The sequence below is a fragment of the Chrysochloris asiatica genome, unplaced genomic scaffold (assembly GCF_000296735.1).
Source record: "Chrysochloris asiatica unplaced genomic scaffold, ChrAsi1.0 scaffold00039, whole genome shotgun sequence".
Classification (NCBI taxonomy): Eukaryota; Metazoa; Chordata; class Mammalia; order Afrosoricida; family Chrysochloridae; genus Chrysochloris; species Chrysochloris asiatica.
The window spans coordinates 3,375,857-3,398,534 of record NW_006408557.1 but is presented as its reverse complement, the minus strand read 5'-3'; the positions used below and the strand labels follow the sequence as shown (position 1 = coordinate 3,398,534).

Sequence of the window (22,678 nt, the reverse complement as noted above, 5' to 3'; positions counted from 1 at the left end):
GCTGGGGTTTCCCTGCCAGTCATGTTACCCTCCCCCTCTCAGAAAATTCATGGCAAGACATATTTTATGCTGTAATATACTGAATAGTCTTTGAAAGGGTTAGCAGTTCATGACATCTTTCAATGAAACAGACACCTTCAGTTAAGGCAGAGCCCAGTGGACTACAAAGTATTTTTTTTAATGCAATATACTATTTGCTGTTAGTATTACACTTTGGCTTTTTGCTTCGTCCACATGTGGTGTGGTGGGCTAATGTGTCAGACTGCAAAGTCGTTTGAACTGCAAGGTCGGTGGTTCAAGCTCACCAGCTGCTCCTTGGAAACCTTATACAGGGTTGCGATGAGTTAGAATTGACTCTACGACACTTAACAACAACAACACCTCTGAAAGAACTATACATTCTTTTTGTTGGTATCAGATGGAAAAGAAAATACATCCTTAAAAGTTGCTACAAAAGGCTTTATGTGTGTATTTTTTAAAGGCTGTTTTTTGGCAGAACAATTGTGCTACCTTATGTCAGGCTGCCAAGCAACAGGCAACATGTCAGATGGCTGGCAGTGCAGAGGCACAGGAAAAGGGACCACTTGGAAGAAGGCATCAGAAGGGATTTGAAAACGTCATCTCAGCCAAGCATACGATGTAGACTAAAGAGCTAGAAGGTTCCTCTTGCCTTCACAGAGCCAGTTAGCAGCATCAGTATTTATTTTTTTCTCTCAGTAACAAAAGAATCACAGTGACTCTACCCATGTTTGTTTTCCAATATATTAGATAATTAATTTCCTAATGAATATTAAAACAGTATGTTTAAGACACGAAGCATTATTCAAATTAGCACTCTAATACCTGACTGGAGTCCTGGTATGGCACCACAGGATTACGCATTGGACTGGAAGGTTGGTTTGAACCACAAAGTCATTACCCTATGAACTTTTACTCAAACCCACCAGCCGCTCCTCAGAAACCCTACAGGGTTGCTATAAGTCAGAACCAACTCAATGGCACTTAACAACAACAACAATACCTGACTATTGGAAAAGGAATATATATATTTTCATGCAGGAGCAGGGTTGTGGGACTAAAGATGATTTATATAGAAATGCTAACTAACACACATTTATAAGTAAATTACCTATTTTTGAGCATGTATTTTGTATGTAATATGTATGACTTTCAGATCATGTGTATATTGGAACAAAAAATAAAATTTTTGATGGGAGGAGAATAGGAAATGATAAGTTACTTTCTTATGCTAAGTGACAACAAAGAAGAAGGAACAAACTCTAAAGCCTCACTTGATGTCACATGATCTTTCCCTCACAGAAAAACTCCTTCAAGGATAGACTATATGTTATCATTCAGTTCACAGTCTCACTGTAACCTACTCTAACTCATTTCTTCTTCAACACTCCTGTAAATATTCTCTTATAAAAAAATGCTAATAACTTCCTCATGCTAAATCCAATGGTCATCATGTCTCTGTTCTTAGCCTATTTGAGTTGTTATCAGCATTTAGCAGAATCCTTATCCCTTTCTTTTAAAACAGTTTATTGTCCAACTGCTTCTCTCTTATTGCTCTATATTTACATACCAATTGTCCTGGTACTCTTTCTGTTAAGACCCCATTGTTGTCTCTGTTTACATATTGTCCACTAAGTGATGTCAAGGTCACTTATATCCCATTTACTCCCAAACCTGTGTCTCTAGCCCACAACTTTTCCTGGAAATACTGATTCAAATATTTAACTAGATGATTTACATTTAAAATGGCTAAGAGTTCTCTCAAAATTACCACAGACAAAACTGAATCCTTATCTTTATCCACAAAAATTGTACCCGGTGGCCATTATTCCATAAATCAGAATATGGTACTATTATCTAAGTAGTAACTAAAATTTGTAACCTAGGGCTTTGGCTGGAATTCTCTTGTCCTCTTGTTTCATATCCAATTTGTCAGTAAGACCTGTTGTCTATATCCAGAACATATCACATATCTAGCCATGTTGTCTCCATTTCCAAAAATAACTTTCATTTTTAAGTTTTTATTGTGAATTGAGTAAAAGTTCATAGGGCATATCATCAGTTTTATATTCAACAAATCATATACTTTAATTATAATCATTATAATGATTATAATCACCTCCATGTACTATCAGTTAACAGTATTCATTTTTAGCTCCTTTATTTATTTTTTAAACACTCAGGCATATATAATTATTTAAGCCACCAAAGGGCACATTCTACAAGCCTGCCTCCTGGCTGCCAGCACTCAGTCCCTTTCTTTCCATAAATCTAGGGTCCTCAGCTGTTCCCTCTCTCTATGTCCCCATCTCTGCCTCCATCTCTGGTGTTGGTGCTTCTTTGGATAGGGTCTCACATTCTGCTTGTGCTCTTCTCCCTTACTGGTCCTAGGGTCCTCTGTTTCTGGACTATAAGATTAACTACACCCCCATTTTTGTTACAAAACTTCTACCTTTATAATTTTAACAGTCACAATTAGTCAGGATAACAAGTATTCACTACTGAATCATAATAATCTTATCCCCATCTCTTTCACCAGACCCATCTAGACAGGATGAAAACTATTCAGTGAAGACTCTATCTTCCCCCGCACACTCTTAAACTAAACTTCATCTTGAAAACTTGTAAGCCAGTCATTTTGTGCCTTTATTGCCTCCTCATTTTAGGTAGCCAATGTTGAAGTTGTCCGTCCCTATCTACCCTGTATACAGAGGGTATACCAGGTACTTGATACTTGATGTAAAAACTCCTTCCCTCTCTGTTGGTATTTTGAGCTACTACATTCACGAGTATAGGTCAAGTTGATCAAACTGGAGTAATTTACCCTCGTTTCCTTTATCAACTTTTTTTCTTTTAAATCTTCCTCTAGTTGAGTTCTGATTATTAAGCCATCGAGGTTAAGTCAGATGGGTACTATCTGCAAGTTTGGGTGTTCTTATGCATCTCCCTTCACTTCATATCAGCTGGATGCTTCACTCTCTGCTCTAGCCCTCTGTGGCTATGTCCTTGTCCATGGGCTCAGGAGTCCTCAGGTCTCACACATTTGGGACCAACCAGCCCTTCCTCTTCTCTTTCTCATCTCCAGGTCAAGGGGAGTCTATGGAACATGGCTGAAATCAGCCCATTTCTACATTGTCCAGAAATAACTTTGAATAACTGATCTCACTTTGCCTTTTTTGATCCATTTTAATATAGGCAAAATGAAGTTATTAAGATTTGCTACTCCATTACTTAAAACCTTCCACTGACTTCCCATTGTTGTTGTTTTAACTCATAGCATCCTTATGCACAACAGAACAAACTGCCTGGTCATATACAATCCTCACAATCATTGTTATGCTTGAACCCATTGCTACTGTCACTGTGCTAATCCATCTCATTGGGAGTCTTCCTCTTTTTATCTGACTCTTCACTTTACCAAGCATAATGTCCTTCCCCAGGGGCTGTTTCCTCCTGAATGTATTTCTAGAGTATGAGAGATGAAGTCTCATTATACTAGCATCTGAGAAGCATTCTGAATATACTTCTTCCAACATTGATTTGTCTGCTCTTCTGGTAGTCCATGGTACTTTTAATATTCTTTTCCAACACCATAACTCAAATACATCAATTCTTCTTTGGTCTTCCTTATTCATTGTCCAACTTTCACATGCATATGAAGCTACTGAAAATATCATGACTTGAGTCAGGTGTACATTAGTCTTCAAAGTGACAGTTTTGCTTTTTAATACTTTAAAAGACAATTTTTGCAGCACCATTGTACCTATAATAAAACCAAACACTATACAACTACACATGGTCTGGTACTCTGCTTTCTACCCTCATCTCACATCATGTTCCTCATAATCCACCATGTTACAACCACACAGACCTTCTGGTGTTGCTAGGTGTGTCAAGTCAGTTCTGACTCACATTGATTCTATGCATAACAGACGGAAACACTTCCTGGTCCTGAACCATCCTCACAATTGTTCCTATATTTGAGCTCATTGTTGTAGCCATTATGCCAGCCCATCACTTTGAGGGACTTTGCATTTTTCACTGACTCATTACTTTACCAGTATAATGTCCTTCTGCAGGGTCTCCATGTCCAAAAGGTATGAGATGATGTTCGGCAATGCTCACATCTAAGAAGCATTCTGGCTGTAGTTTTAAGAGCACAGAGTTGTTTATTCTTCTGGCTTGTTGTTGTTGCTAAGTGCTGTCGAGTGTATCCTGACTCATTGTTGTTGTTGTCAGGTGCCATCGAGTTGGAACCAACCCATAGCAACCCCATGCACAGCAGAATGAAACAATGTCCGATCCTGGGTCAACCTCAATATTGCTGCCACACTTGACACCATCAATGATGCCACCTGGCCAATCCATCTCATTAGGGGTCTTCCTCTTTTTCTCCAACCCTCCATCTTACCCAGAATGACATCCTTCTCCAGCGACGTTCCCTCCTGACAATATGTCCAAAGTATGAGAGACGAAGCTTAGCCATCTTGGCCTCCAAGGAGCACTCTGGCTGCACTTCTTCCAAAACAGATCTATTGTTTCTTTTGGCAGTCCATGGCACCCTCAGTATTCTCCTCCAACACCACAACTCAAAGGCATCAATTCTATGATCTTCCTTATTCACTGTCCAGCTTTTGCATCCATATGAGGTTATTGAAAATACCATGGTATAGGTCAGGCACACCTTAGTCCTCAAGGTGACATCTTTGCTCTTCAACACTTTAAAAAGTTCCTGTGCAGCAGATTTGCCTAATGCAAATGACTCATAGTGACCCTGTATAGTGTTTCTGATGAACAGCTGGTAGGTTTGAACTGCTGACCTCTGGTTTAAAGTCCAGAGTTTATCTTATTTATAATGCCACTAGCTTCCCCTGAGGCACCTGTTGTTGTTGTTATATACCTTCAAGTAGGTTCATAGCAACTTTGTATAGGGTTGCTGAGGAGCAGCCGGTGGATTTGAACCACTGACCTTGAAGTTCAAAATTATCTTGCTTTTCAGTGCTATATTGTTGTTGATAAGCGCCATCAAATTGGTTCTGACCCATAGTAACCCCATATAGGGTTTCCAAGGAGTTTCTGGTGACCTTGTAGTTCAAATGATTTTGCAATCTGATGCATTAGCCCACAGTGCCGCACCAGGACTCCTTTCAGTGCTAGTCCATGGTATATTTAATACTCTTTGCTACCACCATAATTCAAAGGCATCAATTCTCCTTCTGTCTCCCTTATTCATGTCCAACTTTGCTATGCATATGGGGCAATTTAAAATATCATGGCTTGGGTCAAGTATATGATAATCTTCAAAGCGACAGCTTTGCTTTAACACTTTAAAGAGATCTTTTGCAGCACATTTACCCAATGCAATACATCTTTGATTTCCTAGATGTTGATTCCATGGGTCCTGATTAAAATAAAACTTTGATAACTTCAATCTTTTCTCCATTTGATAATGTTGTTTATTGGCCCAAGTTTGAAGGTTTTAATTATATTAGCTTGAAGGATAAACACTGGACTGCCTACTGCGCTAACCATGAGGTTGGCAGGTCAACCACAATAGCTACTATTGGAAACCTTATGCAGGGTCGTTATGAGTTAGAAGTGACTTTATGGCCCACAACAACAGTAACAGATTGAAGTGTAATCTACATTGACCTTTACCAGTAAGTCTTCAAGTTATTTTCACTTATAGGATGCCAGGCTGCGTCATTTGCATATTCTAAGTTGTTAGTGAGCCTTCCTCCAATCCTGGTGCCATTTTCTTTTTCATATAGCCCAGTTTCAGCGGATTCTTTGCTTAGCACACAGATTTAATGATGTCTTGGTGTGAAGCTGTGGGTTAATGCACTGGGCTATAAGGTTGTTTGAACTGCAAGGTCGGCTGTGCAAGCTAACTGGCCAGGCAAGCTCACTGGCTGCTTCTCAGAAACCTTATACAGGGTCACTATGAGTCAGAACCAACTCGGAGGCACTTAACACCAAGCTCTCTTGGGAGTCCTGGTGTAGTGCTATGAGTTAATGTGCTGGACTGAAAAGTCGGTTTGAATCGCAAGGTTCAACCTCATCAGCCACTCTTCAGAAACCCTATTCAGGTTCGCTATGAGTAGGAACTGACTCAAAGGCACTTAACACTAACAAGAGCAATACAAATTTAATAAGTATTGTGAAAGGATACCACCCTGATACACACCTTTCCTGATTTTTAATCCATGAAGTATTCCCATGTTCTGTTCCAATGACTGTGTTTGGGTCTCTATGTAAAGGTTCTGCATGAGCACAATTAAGAGTTCTGGAATTCCCATGCTGGAAGTATCATGCTTTGCAATGTTATTCATAATTTGCTGTGATATACACAGTCAATTGCCTTTGCATAATCAATGAAACTCAGATAAGCATCTTTCTGGTATTTTCCACTTTAAGCAAAGATTTATCTAATAGCAGTAATATCCCTCATAGTACCTTCTCTTCTGCTCTGACTTGAATTTCTGCCCATTGACTGTTAACTTACTGCTGCAAATATTTTGAATTATCTTCAGCAAAATTTTACGTGTGTGTGTGACATTAATGATATTGTTTGATAATTTCCACATTCTGTTGGATTACTTTCTTTGGAACACACACACATATGGATCTCTTCAAGTAGGAAGTAGGTTGGTTAGGTAACAGTTTCCCATTTTTATGAGTAAGCAACTCTAGCATCCCATCCATTTGTGGAAACATTTCAATTGGTATTCCATCAATTCCTGGTCTTTTTTTTTTTTTTTAACCAATGCTTTCAATGCAATTTAGAGTTGCTCCTTCAATACCATCAGATCTTGATCACAGGCTACCTCTTGAAATGGATGAACATTGACCAAATCTTTCGGGGACAGTACCTCTATATTCCTCCCATCTTCTTTTGATGCTTCATTCACACGTAGAATCCTTCAATATTGCAAGTTGAAACTTTAAATATTTTTTTTAGTTTGAGAAATGCCAAATTTATTCTTATTTTTATAGTTTTCTAACTCTAGGTTTATACAAATTTCATCATAATACTTTATTTTGTCTTCTTGAGCTTTGCTTTTAAATCTTCTCAACTCTTTTACTTCATCTTCTCTTGCTTTGGGCTGCGAGCCTTAAGGTCAGCGGTTCGAAACTACCAGCCGCTCCGCGGGAGAAAGATGAGGCTTTCTACTCCCGTAAAGATTTACACCCTCGGAAACCCTGTACAGGGTCGCTATGGGTCGGAACCGACTCGATGGCACTTAACAACAACAACAACAACATTCAAAAGCAAGTTTCAGAGTCTCTTCTGACATCCATTATTTATTTTTTTATTTCTTTCCAATCTTTTTAATGACCTTTTGTTTTCTTCATTTCTTTCTACAAAATGTAAAATCTAATCTGGCCTTAAGGTATTTGTGTTACCTGTTTTCTCTATTTAGAATGCCCTTCCATCATCTCATCATTTAGATGTCATCTTAACTATAATTTCTTCAGGATGCCTTCCCTTAGTCTATCCAATTAAAGTATACTTTCTGGGTATTTGTTCTATATCATTTTTATTTGTTGTTTGGACCTACCTACCAAGAGTCGTAAGGAGCTCTGGTAGCATAGTGGTTATGAATTGGGCTGCTAACCTCAAGGTCGGCAGTTCGAAACTTCCAGCAGTTCCATGGGAGAAAGCTGAGGTGTTCTGCTCCCGTAAAGATTTATAGTCTTGGAAACCCTGTGCAGGGTCACTATGAGTCGAACCTACTCCACGGTACTTAACAACAACAACCAAGAGTCGTGGTATGGCACTGTGGGCTAATGCACTGGACTGCAATGTCAGTTTGAATCACAAGATTGGTGGTTCAAGATCACCAGGTGCTCCTTGGAAACCCTATACAGGGTCACTAAGGGTCAGAACTGACTCAACAGCACTTAACAACAGCAACCAGAATATAGGAGTCCTGGTGTGGTGCTGTTGGCTAATGCGCCAGGCTGCAAAGTCGTTTGAACTAAAAGATACATGGTTCAAGCTCACCAGCTGCTTCTCAGAAACCCTATCTATGTAGGGCTACTACTATGTGTCAGAATCTACTCAAAGGCTCTTAATAACAAACAGAATATCCTGGTGTGGCACTTCATGATAATGAACTGGATGTCAAGGTCAATTTGAAGGTCAGCAGTTCAAACTCACCAGTGATTCCTGAGAAACCCTTAACAGGGTCACCATGAGTCAAAACGTAACAACAACAATTAGAATATAAGCTTCAAGAAAGCAAGCACACTATTACTGTTGTTTGCTGCTATATTTCTATTGCCCAGGATAGTGCTGGGGACATAGTAAGCACTTGATAAGTATGAGTTAAATAACTGTCTCAGAAATATCATTTACAAATTTGATTTGGCTTGATCATGACAGCAGTATAAATTGCTAGATTATACTGTTTTGATTGTGTGTCTTTTTCCTAATGGGATATGTTGAGTAGCAAATCAAAATTAAAGTTAGAAATTATATTGAATGAAAAGTTATTTTAATTTTGAAAGAGTAGAAGCAGGTCAAAAGGGCTTTGATGATGAGACCAGGGATTTGGTTTCTCTTCAGTTAGATTAGGGAGGTTCTGAAAAGAGCACAATGAACCTGACAGTGTTTGTTGACACAGGTCTAGAAATATAGGACTGCAAGGTCAGTTTGAACAGCAAGGTTGGCAGCTAAAGCTCCCCAGCCATTCCTCAGAAACCCTATTCAGAGTTGCTAAGAGTCAGAATTGACTGGAACAACAATTAACAGTAACAATATCAACAAACTATATACCAGCCACTGACTCTCAGAGAAAACCAAAAGGAGTTGTTTAGGGAGGCATTTAGAACTTATCCTTTACATTGAAACCAGCTGCCCTGGAGTTGACTCCAATGCATGGCAACTTCATCTATGTGCGTCACAGTAGAGTTATGCCCCATATGGTTTCCAATGGCTCATTTTTCAGAAGATCTCCAGACCTTTTTTCTCAGGTACCTCTGTTGTTGTTGTTGCTCAGTGCCATCGAGTCTGTTCTGACTCACCGTGTCCCTCTATATGGTTTCCAAGGAGAGACTGGTGGGGTTGAACCACCAACCTTTTGATTAACGGTCCAGTACTTATCCTACAGCACCACAACAGGACTCCAAGGTACCTCTTAGTAGACATATTAGCACGTTAACCATCTGTACCACTCAGTACCTCCTTACACTGAGATATATCTATATTGTAGTGAGAGTGTTACTGAGTTCAAAAGGTAGGTGGTTGTTGTGTGCCATGGAGTCGGTTCCGACTCATAGTGGCTCCGTTATCAGGTTTCTGAGGCTGTAAATCTTTGCAGGAACAGAAAGCCTCATCTTTCTCCAGCAGAACTGCTGGTACTTTTGAACTGCTGACCATGATTTTAGGAGTCCGGCTCGTAATCACTATGATACCAGAGCTCCTTTCAAGAGGTGAAGGAGATACTCATTTCTTTCCCCTGCATGCTAACAGACAAAATGATACCAATCTTAAAACAGTCTGTTCTCAACTGACTAAGGGAGAAAGAATGAATAACCGAAATACAGGCACATGTGTGTGCACATGAAAACATGAGAAGAAAAAGCTATATTGAAAAAGAGTTTAGGACAGAGCAGTGAATAAACCTGTTGAAATCAAACATTCAGAAAATGGCATCAGCTGTCAGCCGTTAGTTGACAAATTCTTTTCAGCCCCAAACAGTAAAAACAGTGACAGCTTGTCACATAAGGCTCATCTTCTATCGAGCATAGCGAGGGGGACAGGGTGGATAACAACAATTTGCTGTATTAGAAATTCATTTCACTGCAAGGACTACATTTCAGCTAAGGGAACCAGCTGACCCAGTACCAAGTACACAAGGTCTTTGCTGCCTTGCTTCAGTGCTTTCTCTGATTGGCCTTCTTCAATTCCATCTTCCAGGTTAATAATAAAAGCTTCCAATTCCCTAGCAAAAGTTCCAAGGTTAATGTAGGAAGTTTTCAGTGCAAAACTTAACACACTACCTGGTTGAATTCCAAGAGTTTAGCATATGGCCTAGCATGGGTCTGGCACACATTTGATAGAGGGCACTATTCAAACACGCCACAGCCTCTTTTGTACTGGGAAGATGATTTGGAAACTAAGGGGAACAAAGATGTTTTCTTGTTTGTGTCTATGTTATTGTCTTGTTGTCTACAATAACTATGTGGTTGTACCTGTCATTCTTTCAAAGGAGAGTGTGTCTGAGTACAAAAATGGGCAGGGAAAAATAATAGATTGAAAGTAAAGATAATCTCTTTTGAGCTATAATGCCATTTTATTTTAAATGTTTATTTTATAATCTATAATTTACAATGTAGAATCTACAAGCATTCTATTGAGATGTTTGTCCTATATTAATTTAGATAATGACAGGCTCGTTTGAAGATAGTATGGTATAGACGGTCTTCATGAATTATCTCCAACTACATGCAAAGAAATAAGCAGAAGCATAGCTCTTCAAAATGAATATAATGCAAAAAGGAATGAATTTTCCAGTGACAATGGTACAAGCCTGCTTTTTACTTCTTTTAAATATTTTTTATTTCATTAATTTGCAAACTAAATATACTAATTTTGGCCTAAGCTAAATCAGCCATGCTCTGACTTGGCACTTCTAGTCTTCTCCTTTTCCCATTTAGAGCATTACTAAGCAAACTGTTATTAGACTAGAGAAAAATGTAATTTGTGAATGAGACATGAAAAATCCGCACTCTGATTTGAAGCAGTGTCATTCTAGTTAACAAAGTATGTGCCAACCTGAGTGCCCTGGTGAAAAGGCATAAGCATTTTCAGACAATAGCAGAGAGTAAAGTCATTGTTCACCTCTATGGATGAGGCCTAGAAGGATCCTCAAAAGAAATCTCAGCCCACCTGCTTCTTGGTTCTGCCCTTCCATTTCTTCTGCATTTTGCTTCTCTTCTGGACCGTTCTCATCTTTCAAGAAAATCACAGAGGGGGAAAAAGAATACATCAATTCAATTTATGAAATACCTCTTTATGGCTAATATGCAGCACTGAAATTAATTGTAACCAATGTAGCATGACTCCCCATAAAGCAAGGCAGAAAGATGAATCAGAAGCATGAAACAGAAAAATTACCTACATAAATAAGTGCATTTATACTTGTCCCTTCTCACATGATTTGCTAGATGAATGTTGAACTATAGTAAACAAAATTCACTCAGCAGTCCTGGTAACATCTTTCCTAGCACAACGTTTTCCAAAATGCAATACAGATTTCAATTACAATCCATTTTCTCCTCTGACTCAAAGAACGTGCTCTGTGTAATGAAACTTGGGTGATAAAATATCTATACCCTTTATTTTCCTGTTTGATATATGCTTTTAAAAAACTTATTTTAGACTGGTGGCCGAAACAGAGGGACATCAAGGGACACTCAGGCAGAAATCATGTTGGACAGCCACTCAGAATGGGCTGATGGATGCATTGTCAAGATGGAGGTGGACTACAGCACCACCGTGGATCAGCTCCTGCCAGAGTGCGAGAAGCTGACCAAGGAAGGAAGACTTTAAGAAGTCACTGAAACCCTTCTCTCTTTCGAGAAACAGACCCGTGCAGCTTCTGCTATGGTGTCTACATCCTGTATCGTAGTGGCAATAGTGAAGATGTGCTATGAGGCTAGAGAATGGGATTTACTAAATGAAAATATTAAAACAAGCTTTTGCAAAAGTGGTTCAACAATGCTGTACTTACACTGAGAAAATCACAGACCTCCCAACCAAACTTCGATTAATTGATATGCCATGAATGGTTACAGAAGGAAAGATTTATGTTGAAAGTGAGCATGCTCCACTGACTAAAACATTAGCAACTATCAAAGAACAAAATGGTGATGTGAAAGAGGCAGCCTCCATCTTACAGGAGTTACAGGTGGAAACCTGTGGGCTAATGGAGAAGAAAGAGTGAGTTTCTTTTGGAGAAGATGAGGCATTCAGATTATCAGCAAGAAAATTAATATCAAATTTTTCTAGGAGGAAAACACAGAAAAATAAAAGTTGAAATATTATAATTTAATGATTCAGCTGGATCAGCATGAAGGCTCTTATTTGTCTATTTGTAAGCGCTACCAAGCAGTAACAAACATTCCCTGTATACAGGCAGAAAGTGAAAAGAGGTAACAGGCTCTGAAACATGTTGTTCTCTATACTACCCTGGCTCCTTTTGACAATGAACAGTCAGATGTGATGCTCTGAATAAGGGGTGACAGGAAGTTAGAAGAAATTCCCAAATACAAGGATCTTTTAAAGCTTTTTACCTCAATGGAGATGATTCATTGGACCACAATTGTTGATGACTATGAAGTGGAATTCAGAAAAGGTTCTTGTGAGAGTCCAGCAACTTACGTTTTTGGCTATACATAGGAAGGTGAAAAAAAGCTGGAAAGACTTGAAGAACAGAGTTGTTGAACATAATATTAGAATCATGGCATAGGTAATGATGAAGAGGATGGTACAGCTTCTGGATCTGTCTGTTGATGAGTCAGAGGCCTTTCTCTCAAATCTCACAGTTAACAAGACCATCTTTGCTAAAGCAGACAGGCTGGGAGGAATTATCAACTTCCAGATACCCTAGGATCCAAATAATTTATTAAATGACTGGTCTCAGAAACTGAACTCATGGATGCCTCTAGTCAACAAAACCACACACCTCATAGCCAAGGAGGAAGGAGATGATACATCTACAATAAGGGTCTCTATGCCCTTCATGCTTTCAGAAATGATAAAAATTGAGCCATTTAAAAAAAAAAAAAGACTATTATCATGGTGTATATATTGGATTTGCTTCTTCTATCCTCAGTTCCTTTGTCTAAAAATTTAAAAGATATGAATATTGTTTGAGACCCTCTTTGACCTTTAAGTTCCCTGATTTCATTTTCATTCATTGTTTAGCTTTCTGTTGGCAGTTGTAAGAAAAATATAAGACCATTTTTATTCTCTGATTCAAAAAATTGTGTCATACTTACCCAAATATGTTTTTCTACCATTTGACACTTTTTTTTTAGCTAATGTTTGTTTTCATTCAGCTAAAAACCATAATGCTAATAAAAGCCGGATGTGTACATGTCAAAAAATAAACTAACTTATTTTAATTAATTTTCACTCAACCATCTACCATGTGTATGTCATGAAATATTCTGAGTTCAACAGATTATTGACCAAAATTATGACACTGTTGTTATTGCTAAGTGCATTCGAGTTGGTACTGACTCATAGTAACCTCATGCACAACAGAATAAAACACTGCCCAGTCCTGGGTCAACCTCACAATTGTTGCCACACTTGAGCCCATTAATGCTGCAACTTTGCCAATCCATCTCGCTAGGGGAATTCCTCTTTTCTGTGACCCTCCACCTTACCAAACATAATAAATATCCTTCTCCAGTGACTGGTTCCTCCTGACAATATGTCCAAATTGTGAGAGACGAAGTTTGGCCATCTTGGCCTCCAATGAGCACTCTAGCTGCACTTCTTACAATACAGATCTATTTGTTCTTTTGGCAGATCATGCCCACTTTCAATAGTCTCCTCCAACACCATAACACAAAAGCATAAATTCTTCTACAGTCTTCCTTATTCACTGTCCAGCTTTCACATGCATATAAGGTTATTTAAAATACCATGGTTTGGGTCAGGCGCACGTTAGTCTTCAAGCTGACATCTTTGCTCTTCAAATCTTAAAAAAGGTCTTGTGCAGAAGATTTGCCTAATGCAATATGTTGTTTGATTTCTTGACTGCTACTTCCATGAGTGTTGATGGTTGGTCCAAGAAAAATGAAGTCCTTGGCAACTTCAATCTTTTCTCCATTGATAAGAATGTTGTTTATTGACCAGTGGTAAGGATTTTTGTTTTCTTTACATAGAGTTGCAATCCATACCAAAGGTTGTGCTCTTTGATCTTCATCAGTAAGTATTCTAAATCCTCTTCACTTTCAGAAAGCAAGCTTGTATCATCTGCATATCGCAGGTTGTTAATGAGTCTTCCTCCAATTCTGATGCCATGTTTTTCTTCATATAACCCAGCTTATTTGTTTAGCATACAGGTAGAATATGTATGGTGAAATAATACAACCCTGTTGCATACCTTTCTTAATTTTAAACCATTCAGTGTTCCCATATTCTGTTCAAACAACTGCATCTTGATCCAGGTACAGATTCCTCATGGCACAATTTAGTGTTCTGGAATACTCATACTTTGCAACGTTGTCCATAGTTTGTCATGATCCACACAGTCGAAAGCCTTTGCATAGTCAATAAAGCACAGGTAAACATCTTTCTGGTATTCTCTGTTTTCAGCCAAGATCCATCAGACATCAGCAATGATATCCCTCATTCCACATTCTCTTCTGAATCCATCTTGAACCTCTGGAAGTTCTCTGTCAATGCATGCTTGTAGCCATTCTGTATTACCTTCAATAAAACTTTACTTGCACAGGATATCAAAGATATTATCCGATGATTTCTGCATTCCATTATGTCACCTCTCTTTGGAATGGGCACAAATACGGAGCTCTTCCAATCAGTCAGCCAAATAGTTGTCTTCCAAATTTCTTTGCAGAGATGAGTGAGTGCCTCCTGTGCTGCCTCACTTTCTTGAAAGATTTCAATTTTTATTCCATCAGTTCCTGATGCCTTGTTCTTTGCCAAGTCCTTCAATGTACCTTGGACTTCCTACTTCAGTATCATTGGCCCTTCATCATATCATACCTCTTGAAATTGTTGAGCATCAACCATTTGCTTCTGGTAGTGACTCTGTGTATTCCTTCCATTTTCTCTTGATGCTTTCTGCATCATTCAATAATTTGCCCAGAGAATCCTTCAATAATGAAATTCGAGGCTTGAATTTTTTTCTTCAGTTCTCTCAGTTTGAGAAATGCTGAGCATGTTCTTCCTTTTTGATTTTCTGACTCCAGATCTTTGCACATTTCATTATAATATTTGACTTCTTTAGTACCTTGTAAAATAAGTAACTGGTTAGCTATGATGGAGACTGTATGCTAAAACTTACCCTGGTGTGGCACTGTGGGTTAATGCACCAGACTTCAAAGCCGTTTCAACTGCAAGGTCGGCAGTTCAAGCTCACCAGTCACTCCTTGGAAACCTTATACAGGGTCGCTATGGTTCGGAACTGTCTCGACGGCACTTAACAACAATAACAACAAATTATATATATACACACACATATATATGCATGTGTATATATATGTGTGTGTGTGTGTATATATATGCTTGTGTATAATATATGTGTGTGTGTGTGAGTCTGTGTATATATGTGTATATATATCTGTGTGTGTGTGTGTATATATATATATATATATATATATATATATATATATATATATGCATACACAGATAAATATACACACACACACACACACACACATGCAAATTTATGTGGAGAAACATATAAACTTCCAAAACATAAATAAAGGCATGATTTTATAATTTATTTCTAGGTAGGTCTTATCATTTTTGGCTTAGAAATTTAAAACAAACATAAAAAAACTTGTCAATTTCTCTAAAGACTCAAGAAAAATTAGAAAACTTGTAGCTAAAGTGCAGAAAACAGAGAAGCAGAGTTTCCACCCAGTATTAAGGTAGATAAAAGATGGTCTCAAATGTTTTGTCCCTCCTTTTTTTGAGATGTGGAGTCTATTTTTTCTCTCCTTAAAGCTGTACTGGCTCTGTTACCTGCTTAGATGGACATAATGTGATGGAAATCACTCGACAATATCATTAATATTATAAGCAAATAAAATTTTCTGAAGGTAATTAAAAAACAGTTGCAACAGTAAATTGGCAGGGAGCTTGCAGAAATTCTAGCTAGATTGAGACAAGGACAGGGAAACAGACATGGAACTGTGGAAGTCAGATGGATCTTCATTAAAAACAGAGAAGACCAGAAAGATGCTTACTTGTGCTTTATTACCTATGGAAATGTTTCCAACTGTGAAGATCATGACAAGCTATGGACAACATTGCAAAGAATAGGCATTCATTAGCACTTAATTATGCTCATCCTCATGAACATAGGCCAAGAGGCAGTCATTTGAACAGGACAAGGGAAAACTGAATGATTTGAAATCAGGAAACGTGTGTGCCAGGGTTGTGTCCTTTGGCCATACTTCTTCAATCTGTATACTGAGCAAATCATCTGAGAAGCTGGATTAGATGAAGAAGAATGTGGCATCAGGACTGAAGAAGACTCGTGAATCTGCAGTATGCAGATGATATAACCTTGTTTGCTGAAAACAAAGGGGATTTCAAAAACTTACTGCGAAAATCAAAGACTATAGTCTTCAATATGATGGATTGCACCTCAGTGTAAAGAAAACAAAAGTCCTCACAACTGGAACAATAGATAACATAATAAACGGAGAAGGGAGTCCTGGCGTGGCACTATGGGATAAAGCACTGAACTGCAAGGTTGGTTTGAACCACAGTGTCAGCAGTTCAAACTCAGCACCCATTTATTGGGAACACTACACAGGAACACTATGAGTCAGAACCAACTAAATGGCACTTAACAACAACAAATGGAGAAAAGACTGAAGTCAGACTTCATTTTGCTTGGATCCACAATCAACACTCATGGAAGCAGCAGTCAAGAAATCAAATGATGTATTGCTTTAGACAAATCTGCTGTCCAAGACCTCTTTACAGTGTTAAAGAGCAAAGATGTCAGATGTGACTGACCCAAGCCATGGTGTGTTTTCATTTGTCTCATATGCATGTGAAAGTTGTAAAATGAATAAGAAAGACTGTAGAATAATCCATTCATTTGATTCTTGATAAATAGTGAAAGTACCATGGGGTGTAAGTAGAACAAACAAATCTGTTTTGAGGAAGTACAACCAGAATGTTCCTTAGAACCATGTATGGTGAGACTTCATCTCTTATACTTTGCACATGTTGTTAAGAGGGACCAGTCTCTGGAGAAAAGCATCATGCTTGGAAAAGTGGAGGACCAGTGAAAAAGAGGAAGACCCTCAGCCAAATGGATTAACACAATGGCAGAAACAACGGTGCTCAAAAATAACAATTGTGAGGATGGCACAGGACTGGGCAGGATTTTGTTCTGTTGTACAAAGTTCCCTCTGAGTCACAATGGATTTGATGGCAAAGGAGCTCTGGTAGCGTAGTGGTTACGAATCGGGCTGCGAACCTTAAGGTCAGTGGTTCGAAACTACCAGCCGCTCTGCGGGAGAAAGATGAGGCTTTCTACTCCCGTAAGGATTTACACCCTCGGAAACCCTGTACAGGGTCGCTATGGGTCGGAACCGACCCGACGGCACTTAACAACAACAATAACAACAATGTGATAGAAGTAATGTTCTGAGACCTGAAAACAAAGGGCCTGAGAGGAATGGAAGTTTGTGATTTTCCTTCTGGGAAGTAAACCATCATGCTATAGCTCAGCCTAACCTACCAACTGGTGGTGATGGTTATGAACCATGTTGGAACCAACGCTATGGTTCCAACTCATGGGGACTCTGTATAGGGTTTCCGAGGCTGTAAATCTTTACAGGAGTATAAAGATTTACATCTTTCTACCATGGAACAACTGGTGGTTTTGAACTTCTGACCGAAATTAGCAGCCCGACTTGTAGCCATTACCCTACCAGAGCTCCTTAGGCTACCAACTAGAGAGAAAAAAAGGCCATGTGGGCAAATGCTGAGATGTCAGACATGTGCGTCATGTGAAGCCTTCTTTGCACCTTCCAACCCAACCCAGGAACCAGCTCAATGCAGCTGACTGGTGAGGTCAGCCAGTGACAGAGCAGAACACTCATCTGAGACCTATTGAATTTCCTGACTAGACCCAAATTACTTATCTTTATTTTGAGCACTTTAACTCACTTAGTCATCTGCTACTACTGAACCTTAATCCAAAGGCAAGGGAATGGGTAACCTCTCCAAAAGGACGACTCTATGAGTAGAACGAAAATAAGAAAATCAGAAACAGTGGCGAAGTAACCTATTGCAGAGTTTCAGATGGGGAAAACATTTGAATTTTGACCTGAATGAAAGAAAAAGATTATAATGGAATGATGGTGGTAGTGGTGATGTGCCATGGAATTGGTTCCAACTCATAGCGACCCAGTACAGGATTTCCGAGGCTGTAAATCTTTACAGGAGCAGAAAGCCTTATCTTTCTCCCATGGAACAGTTGGAAGTTTCGAACTGCTGACCTTGAGGCTCGCAGCCCGATTCGTAACCACTAGCAACCATAAATTGAGTTAACAGGCTGAAGTTGGGAGGAAGGCAGTCAGTGAATGTATACGTTTGTATATAATTTCCTCTCTGCCCAGCACTGAGTCATCTGTCATGGGGAATAAAGCCTGACTTTTAATAAAAGGACTTGGGGAAGCATACTATTTAGTATCACCACAAGCTCATCTGCCATTTTCTACTTTCTAGTGCTTCTATGGAGTCCTGGTGTGGCACTGTGGGTTAATGCATTGGACTGAAAAGCCAGTTTGAACCACAAGGTCAGTGGTTCAAGCTCATCAGCCACTCCTCGGAAACCCTATACAGGGTCACTGTGAGCCAGAACAGACTCCATGGCACTTCACAACAACAAGTGCTTCTTGTAAGCCCTGGGTGGGAAGCGTCGGGCCCACGGAACATATGTTATTGTTGTTAAGTGCCATCAAGTCAATCCCGACCCATAGCGACCCCGTATAGGATTTCCAAGGAGCAGCTGGTGAGCTTGAACCGCTGACTTTGCAATTCAAATGGATTTGCAGTCTGGCACATTAACCCACAGAGGCATACCAGGACTCCCATGGAGCATATAAGACCCATGAAATCATTTGGTCTGGCCCTGCTAAGGCAACCACAGTTCCAGTAATCACAATGTTGTTGTTGTTAAATGCTGTTGAATCATTCCGCAGCTACTGAGTTTGAACTGCTGACCTTATGGTTTAAACTGACCTTGAGGTCGAGTGCTTCTCCTACAGCACGACACAGGACTCCTCACATTAGGGATGAGTTAATAAAATGTTTGATCAAATATAGCAGACTGATTTTTAGGTTGATAATTTTGTACAGCCTGCAACTGATGTTATAAATATTCAAATGGCTCTTGGCAGAAATAAGGTTCCCCACCCCTGTTGTAAGCAAATGTAATCTCTTTTTTTCTCAGCGGAGACACAAACCTACCAGTAACTCCCTTTCATCATTTTTTTTTCAGGCCAAGTTGGCGAAGTAATATGTGTCAAAAGTTAAGATCAGTACTTCCTCCTTCCTCCCACCAAGCAAGATAAATTTGCCCGCTTTCAGTCCCCACCACCAGAAAGGTCTTTAAACACAGATTTCACAAAAGGACTGAAGTCTGCAGTGTGATAGGCTGCCTTTAAAATTAGTGTGGTTATCACATCTCTTACAGAGTGGGATAGCAAACTTTTTTTTTGCTAAAAGAGGAAAGAAAACCAACAGGAATGTGAGGAATTAGTTCCAGCAGTTATAAAAGCATAAAAAGGAAATTCATAGTCAGACGCCAAGTCCAGCTTCATGATAAGACAAACAAGTTGGTCTCTCCCTATTTCACAGTTTTTCACCCCTAATCTACACACATGCTATCGCATTGCCCAACACCCACTTCTAAGTGGCATGCTTTTGTTCTTCACTTTGAGTCTTGGCTTGACAGTTTTCTAGTTACAGTAATCAAAAAATAAATACTAAACGCAAATTCAACAAACACTTGGCATGTTTGAGTAAATGCATTCTAAAAGAAAGTAGAATTTGCCATTTGAGTAACATGTCTACAAATGAAAAGGTTCAGATACATTGTTTTCATCAACTGCTAAAAGACAATGCATCCTTAAAGCCAGTAGAGGGAAGCAATGTAGAAGTCTTGTATTTCAAAGCTCTACATTCGCATTTTTGGGCAATTAGATTAGCATTCATTTCACTCTATTAGTATGACATTTTGGGCGGCTTATAACTTTCTATACCATTTTAAAGGCCTCAAATGGCTGAGTTCTTTGTGAACTACTGGGCATCCACAAGGAGGGAAGAAATATTACATTATAAAGTTGCCCGTAAGTATTTGGTAAGTACAAGCTTTATTATTTTTTTTTTAATTTATTAGCCTTGCCTATCTTCCCAGAAAGCACATAAACTATAAAAAGTTAAGTTGAGTGGGGCATGTCGGCTTAGTTTTTAGAAGGGATTTAAAGAGCTTACAATAAATGTGAAGACACATAGAGAAGTACTTGGCTATTTTTTGTTGTTTGTTTGAAAAGTGTCACATGGAAACTAAGTAACAATCATATATTTATTTCAGACAATACATTTCCGTAATATTCAAACTTATTATCAGATACCACTTTATTTTCCCTTGCCAAAATGCACAGCAGCCTGTGAGAATTCTTGTGGTTATATTATTCTTTCTCCAGTCTTTCAATCCATATTTATTGAGCATGTACTATGTGCAGTGATATTTCAGAAATCCACAAATTTTATACAAATAGAGTTAAACATCTCAGCTGCAAAGTGACTTAGTTAAGTGGAAGGAATTCATTAAGTGGTATATCTATTATGAGAATACAGTTTATGTTTCATTTCATATGAGTGAGTTTTCCATGGGCAAAATCTCAACTTCATGGTCATAAATTGCTATCCTGATATTTGTAGCTCCTCTCAAGAACTGTCTGTAGGGATGGGAAGACAAAGGGGAAGTAAACTGGAGAACATGTACCACTGATGCTGGGAAAATAACTTAATGCCTGCTGCCTACTGCTGTATTATTACATTTTTTTTACCTTAATAATTGAAATATTTTATTTTATTTTCAGTGAGCGTTTCCACAGTAAATTAGGTTTCTGTTTACCAATTTCTACACAATTTGTTCAGTGGAATTGGTTACATTCTCCACAATATGTCGACTTTCTCATTATTTCTCTTCAGAATGGTCCATTTCCAGTAATCTAGTCCCCCTGACCACCTTGCCTTCTCATTGTTGCCTCTGAGTAAACATTGACGAAATTTTTAAAGGATCACAGTACTCACTGATGCTATTGTTTATTGGAGGAGCCAATCTATTATTTAGCTAAACAATGACCTACTGGAATAGTTTTGGTTCAAGTTTTATAAGCATCTCAGGGTGATAGTCTTGGTGATAGTTCTTCAGTCTCAACTGGTCCATTGTGTCTGGACTTTTTAACAATTTGACTTTCTTTTGTACATTTTGCTGCACTATATCAGGATGCATTTATTACTCCTAAGCAAAGTCTCAGTAGTATCACCTGAACACTATCTAGTTGGTCTGTCCTCAGGGTAGATGATGCCAATGCTGAGTAAGAGTGCGATAAGGGGCATCCTTGACTCATTCCCATTTTGAAGAAGAAAAATATTTGCAGTTGAATTTGCATTGTTGTTGTTGTTAAATGCCTTTAAGTTGGTTCTGACCCATAGTGATCCTTTATAGGATTTCCAAGGAGCGGCTATCTGGTGATCTTGAACGGTCAACCCTGCAGTTCAAACTGACGTTGCAGTCCAGCACATATGCCCTAAATTATATTGAAGAATTTCTCTTTCTAATTTGCTGAGTTTTCATCTGTAAAGGGTGTTGGATAGTATCAAATGTCTTTTCCTGCACCGACTGAGATAGTTAAGTGACTCTTGGCTTTTTTTATTACTTATATAGTGAATTACATTGATTGATTCCCCCTTGGATTGTGGTATGACTCCCACTCATATTTTTAAAATATGTTCAATTTTGTTGAGAATTTTGGTATGTATATTCATGAGAGATGATGGTCTTTTATATTCTTTTTGGGATCTTGAACCTTGGGATGGGGACATATGGGTAGATAACCAGGAAGCTGGGGAGATAGAGCCCCTAGATTCTGCTGAATCTCTTCTGCCAACAGAAGGATCCCTTTTAGTCTCTGGTGGTGAAATAAACCAATGTGTGCCTGATGAGTCATTGTCTGATATATCACCTGGGGCAGCACTTGGGAATTGTCTGGGGCACTGCCTGAGGCAGATGCCTTATAAGACATTGCTGAATATTTCCCAGGAAACACAACCACCATCCATTATTGCTTCTCAACCTACAGGCTTAAGTTCCAGCAAACTCCAAAAGGTGAAGTACAAATTATCACCCAGAAAAAGTACCCTACACTTCAAAAGAACTGCTTGATTTTTTTGAATCTGTACAAACAGAAACCAGGAGAATATGTATTGGAATGACTGTTAAAACAGGATGTGGGATAACGTTGTAAGGAACTTAAGGTTGGATTGGTTTGAATTTATTGATATAGGTCCACTAAGCACAGATTAGTCATTCAATGTAATAGTGTATTTGTTTGGTTCACTGAAGTATGGATTGTGCAGTGGCCTACAATACATCAAGTTGAAGTACCAGAATTGCCTTGGTATTCTGTAGAGGAAGGAATCCAAAAGCTTTGGGAAATCGGCATATTAGAGTGGATTTATCAGGACAGACCAATAAACTCACACATCCTTTTTATCAAAACAGTGAGGAACAAATTTGTGAAGGGAGCCCCAGCCTCCCTGAAGATTGCTATTTTATGTAAGTCAGATCTGACAGTGGAAACTGCCTTAATTGAATTAAGAAATCTAACTACAATGGGGCTGATTGGA

General features: G+C 38.8%; 1 protein-coding gene and 1 pseudogene across 1 annotated transcript in view; one reads left to right on the top strand and one right to left on the bottom strand.

Moving 5' to 3' along the window:
- The window catches only part of LOC102828254 (O-acetyl-ADP-ribose deacetylase MACROD2-like), a 328,020-nt gene that overhangs the window by 131,260 nt on the left and 174,082 nt on the right, over positions 1 to 22,678 (bottom strand). The window contains exon 4 of the mRNA XM_006860742.1: positions 10,916 to 10,978. Within this exon, the coding sequence (XP_006860804.1) occupies positions 10,916 to 10,978 (63 nt within the window). The remainder of the gene's footprint in view (positions 1 to 10,915; positions 10,979 to 22,678) is intronic.
- Positions 11,456 to 12,884, top strand: LOC102821777 (annotated as a pseudogene).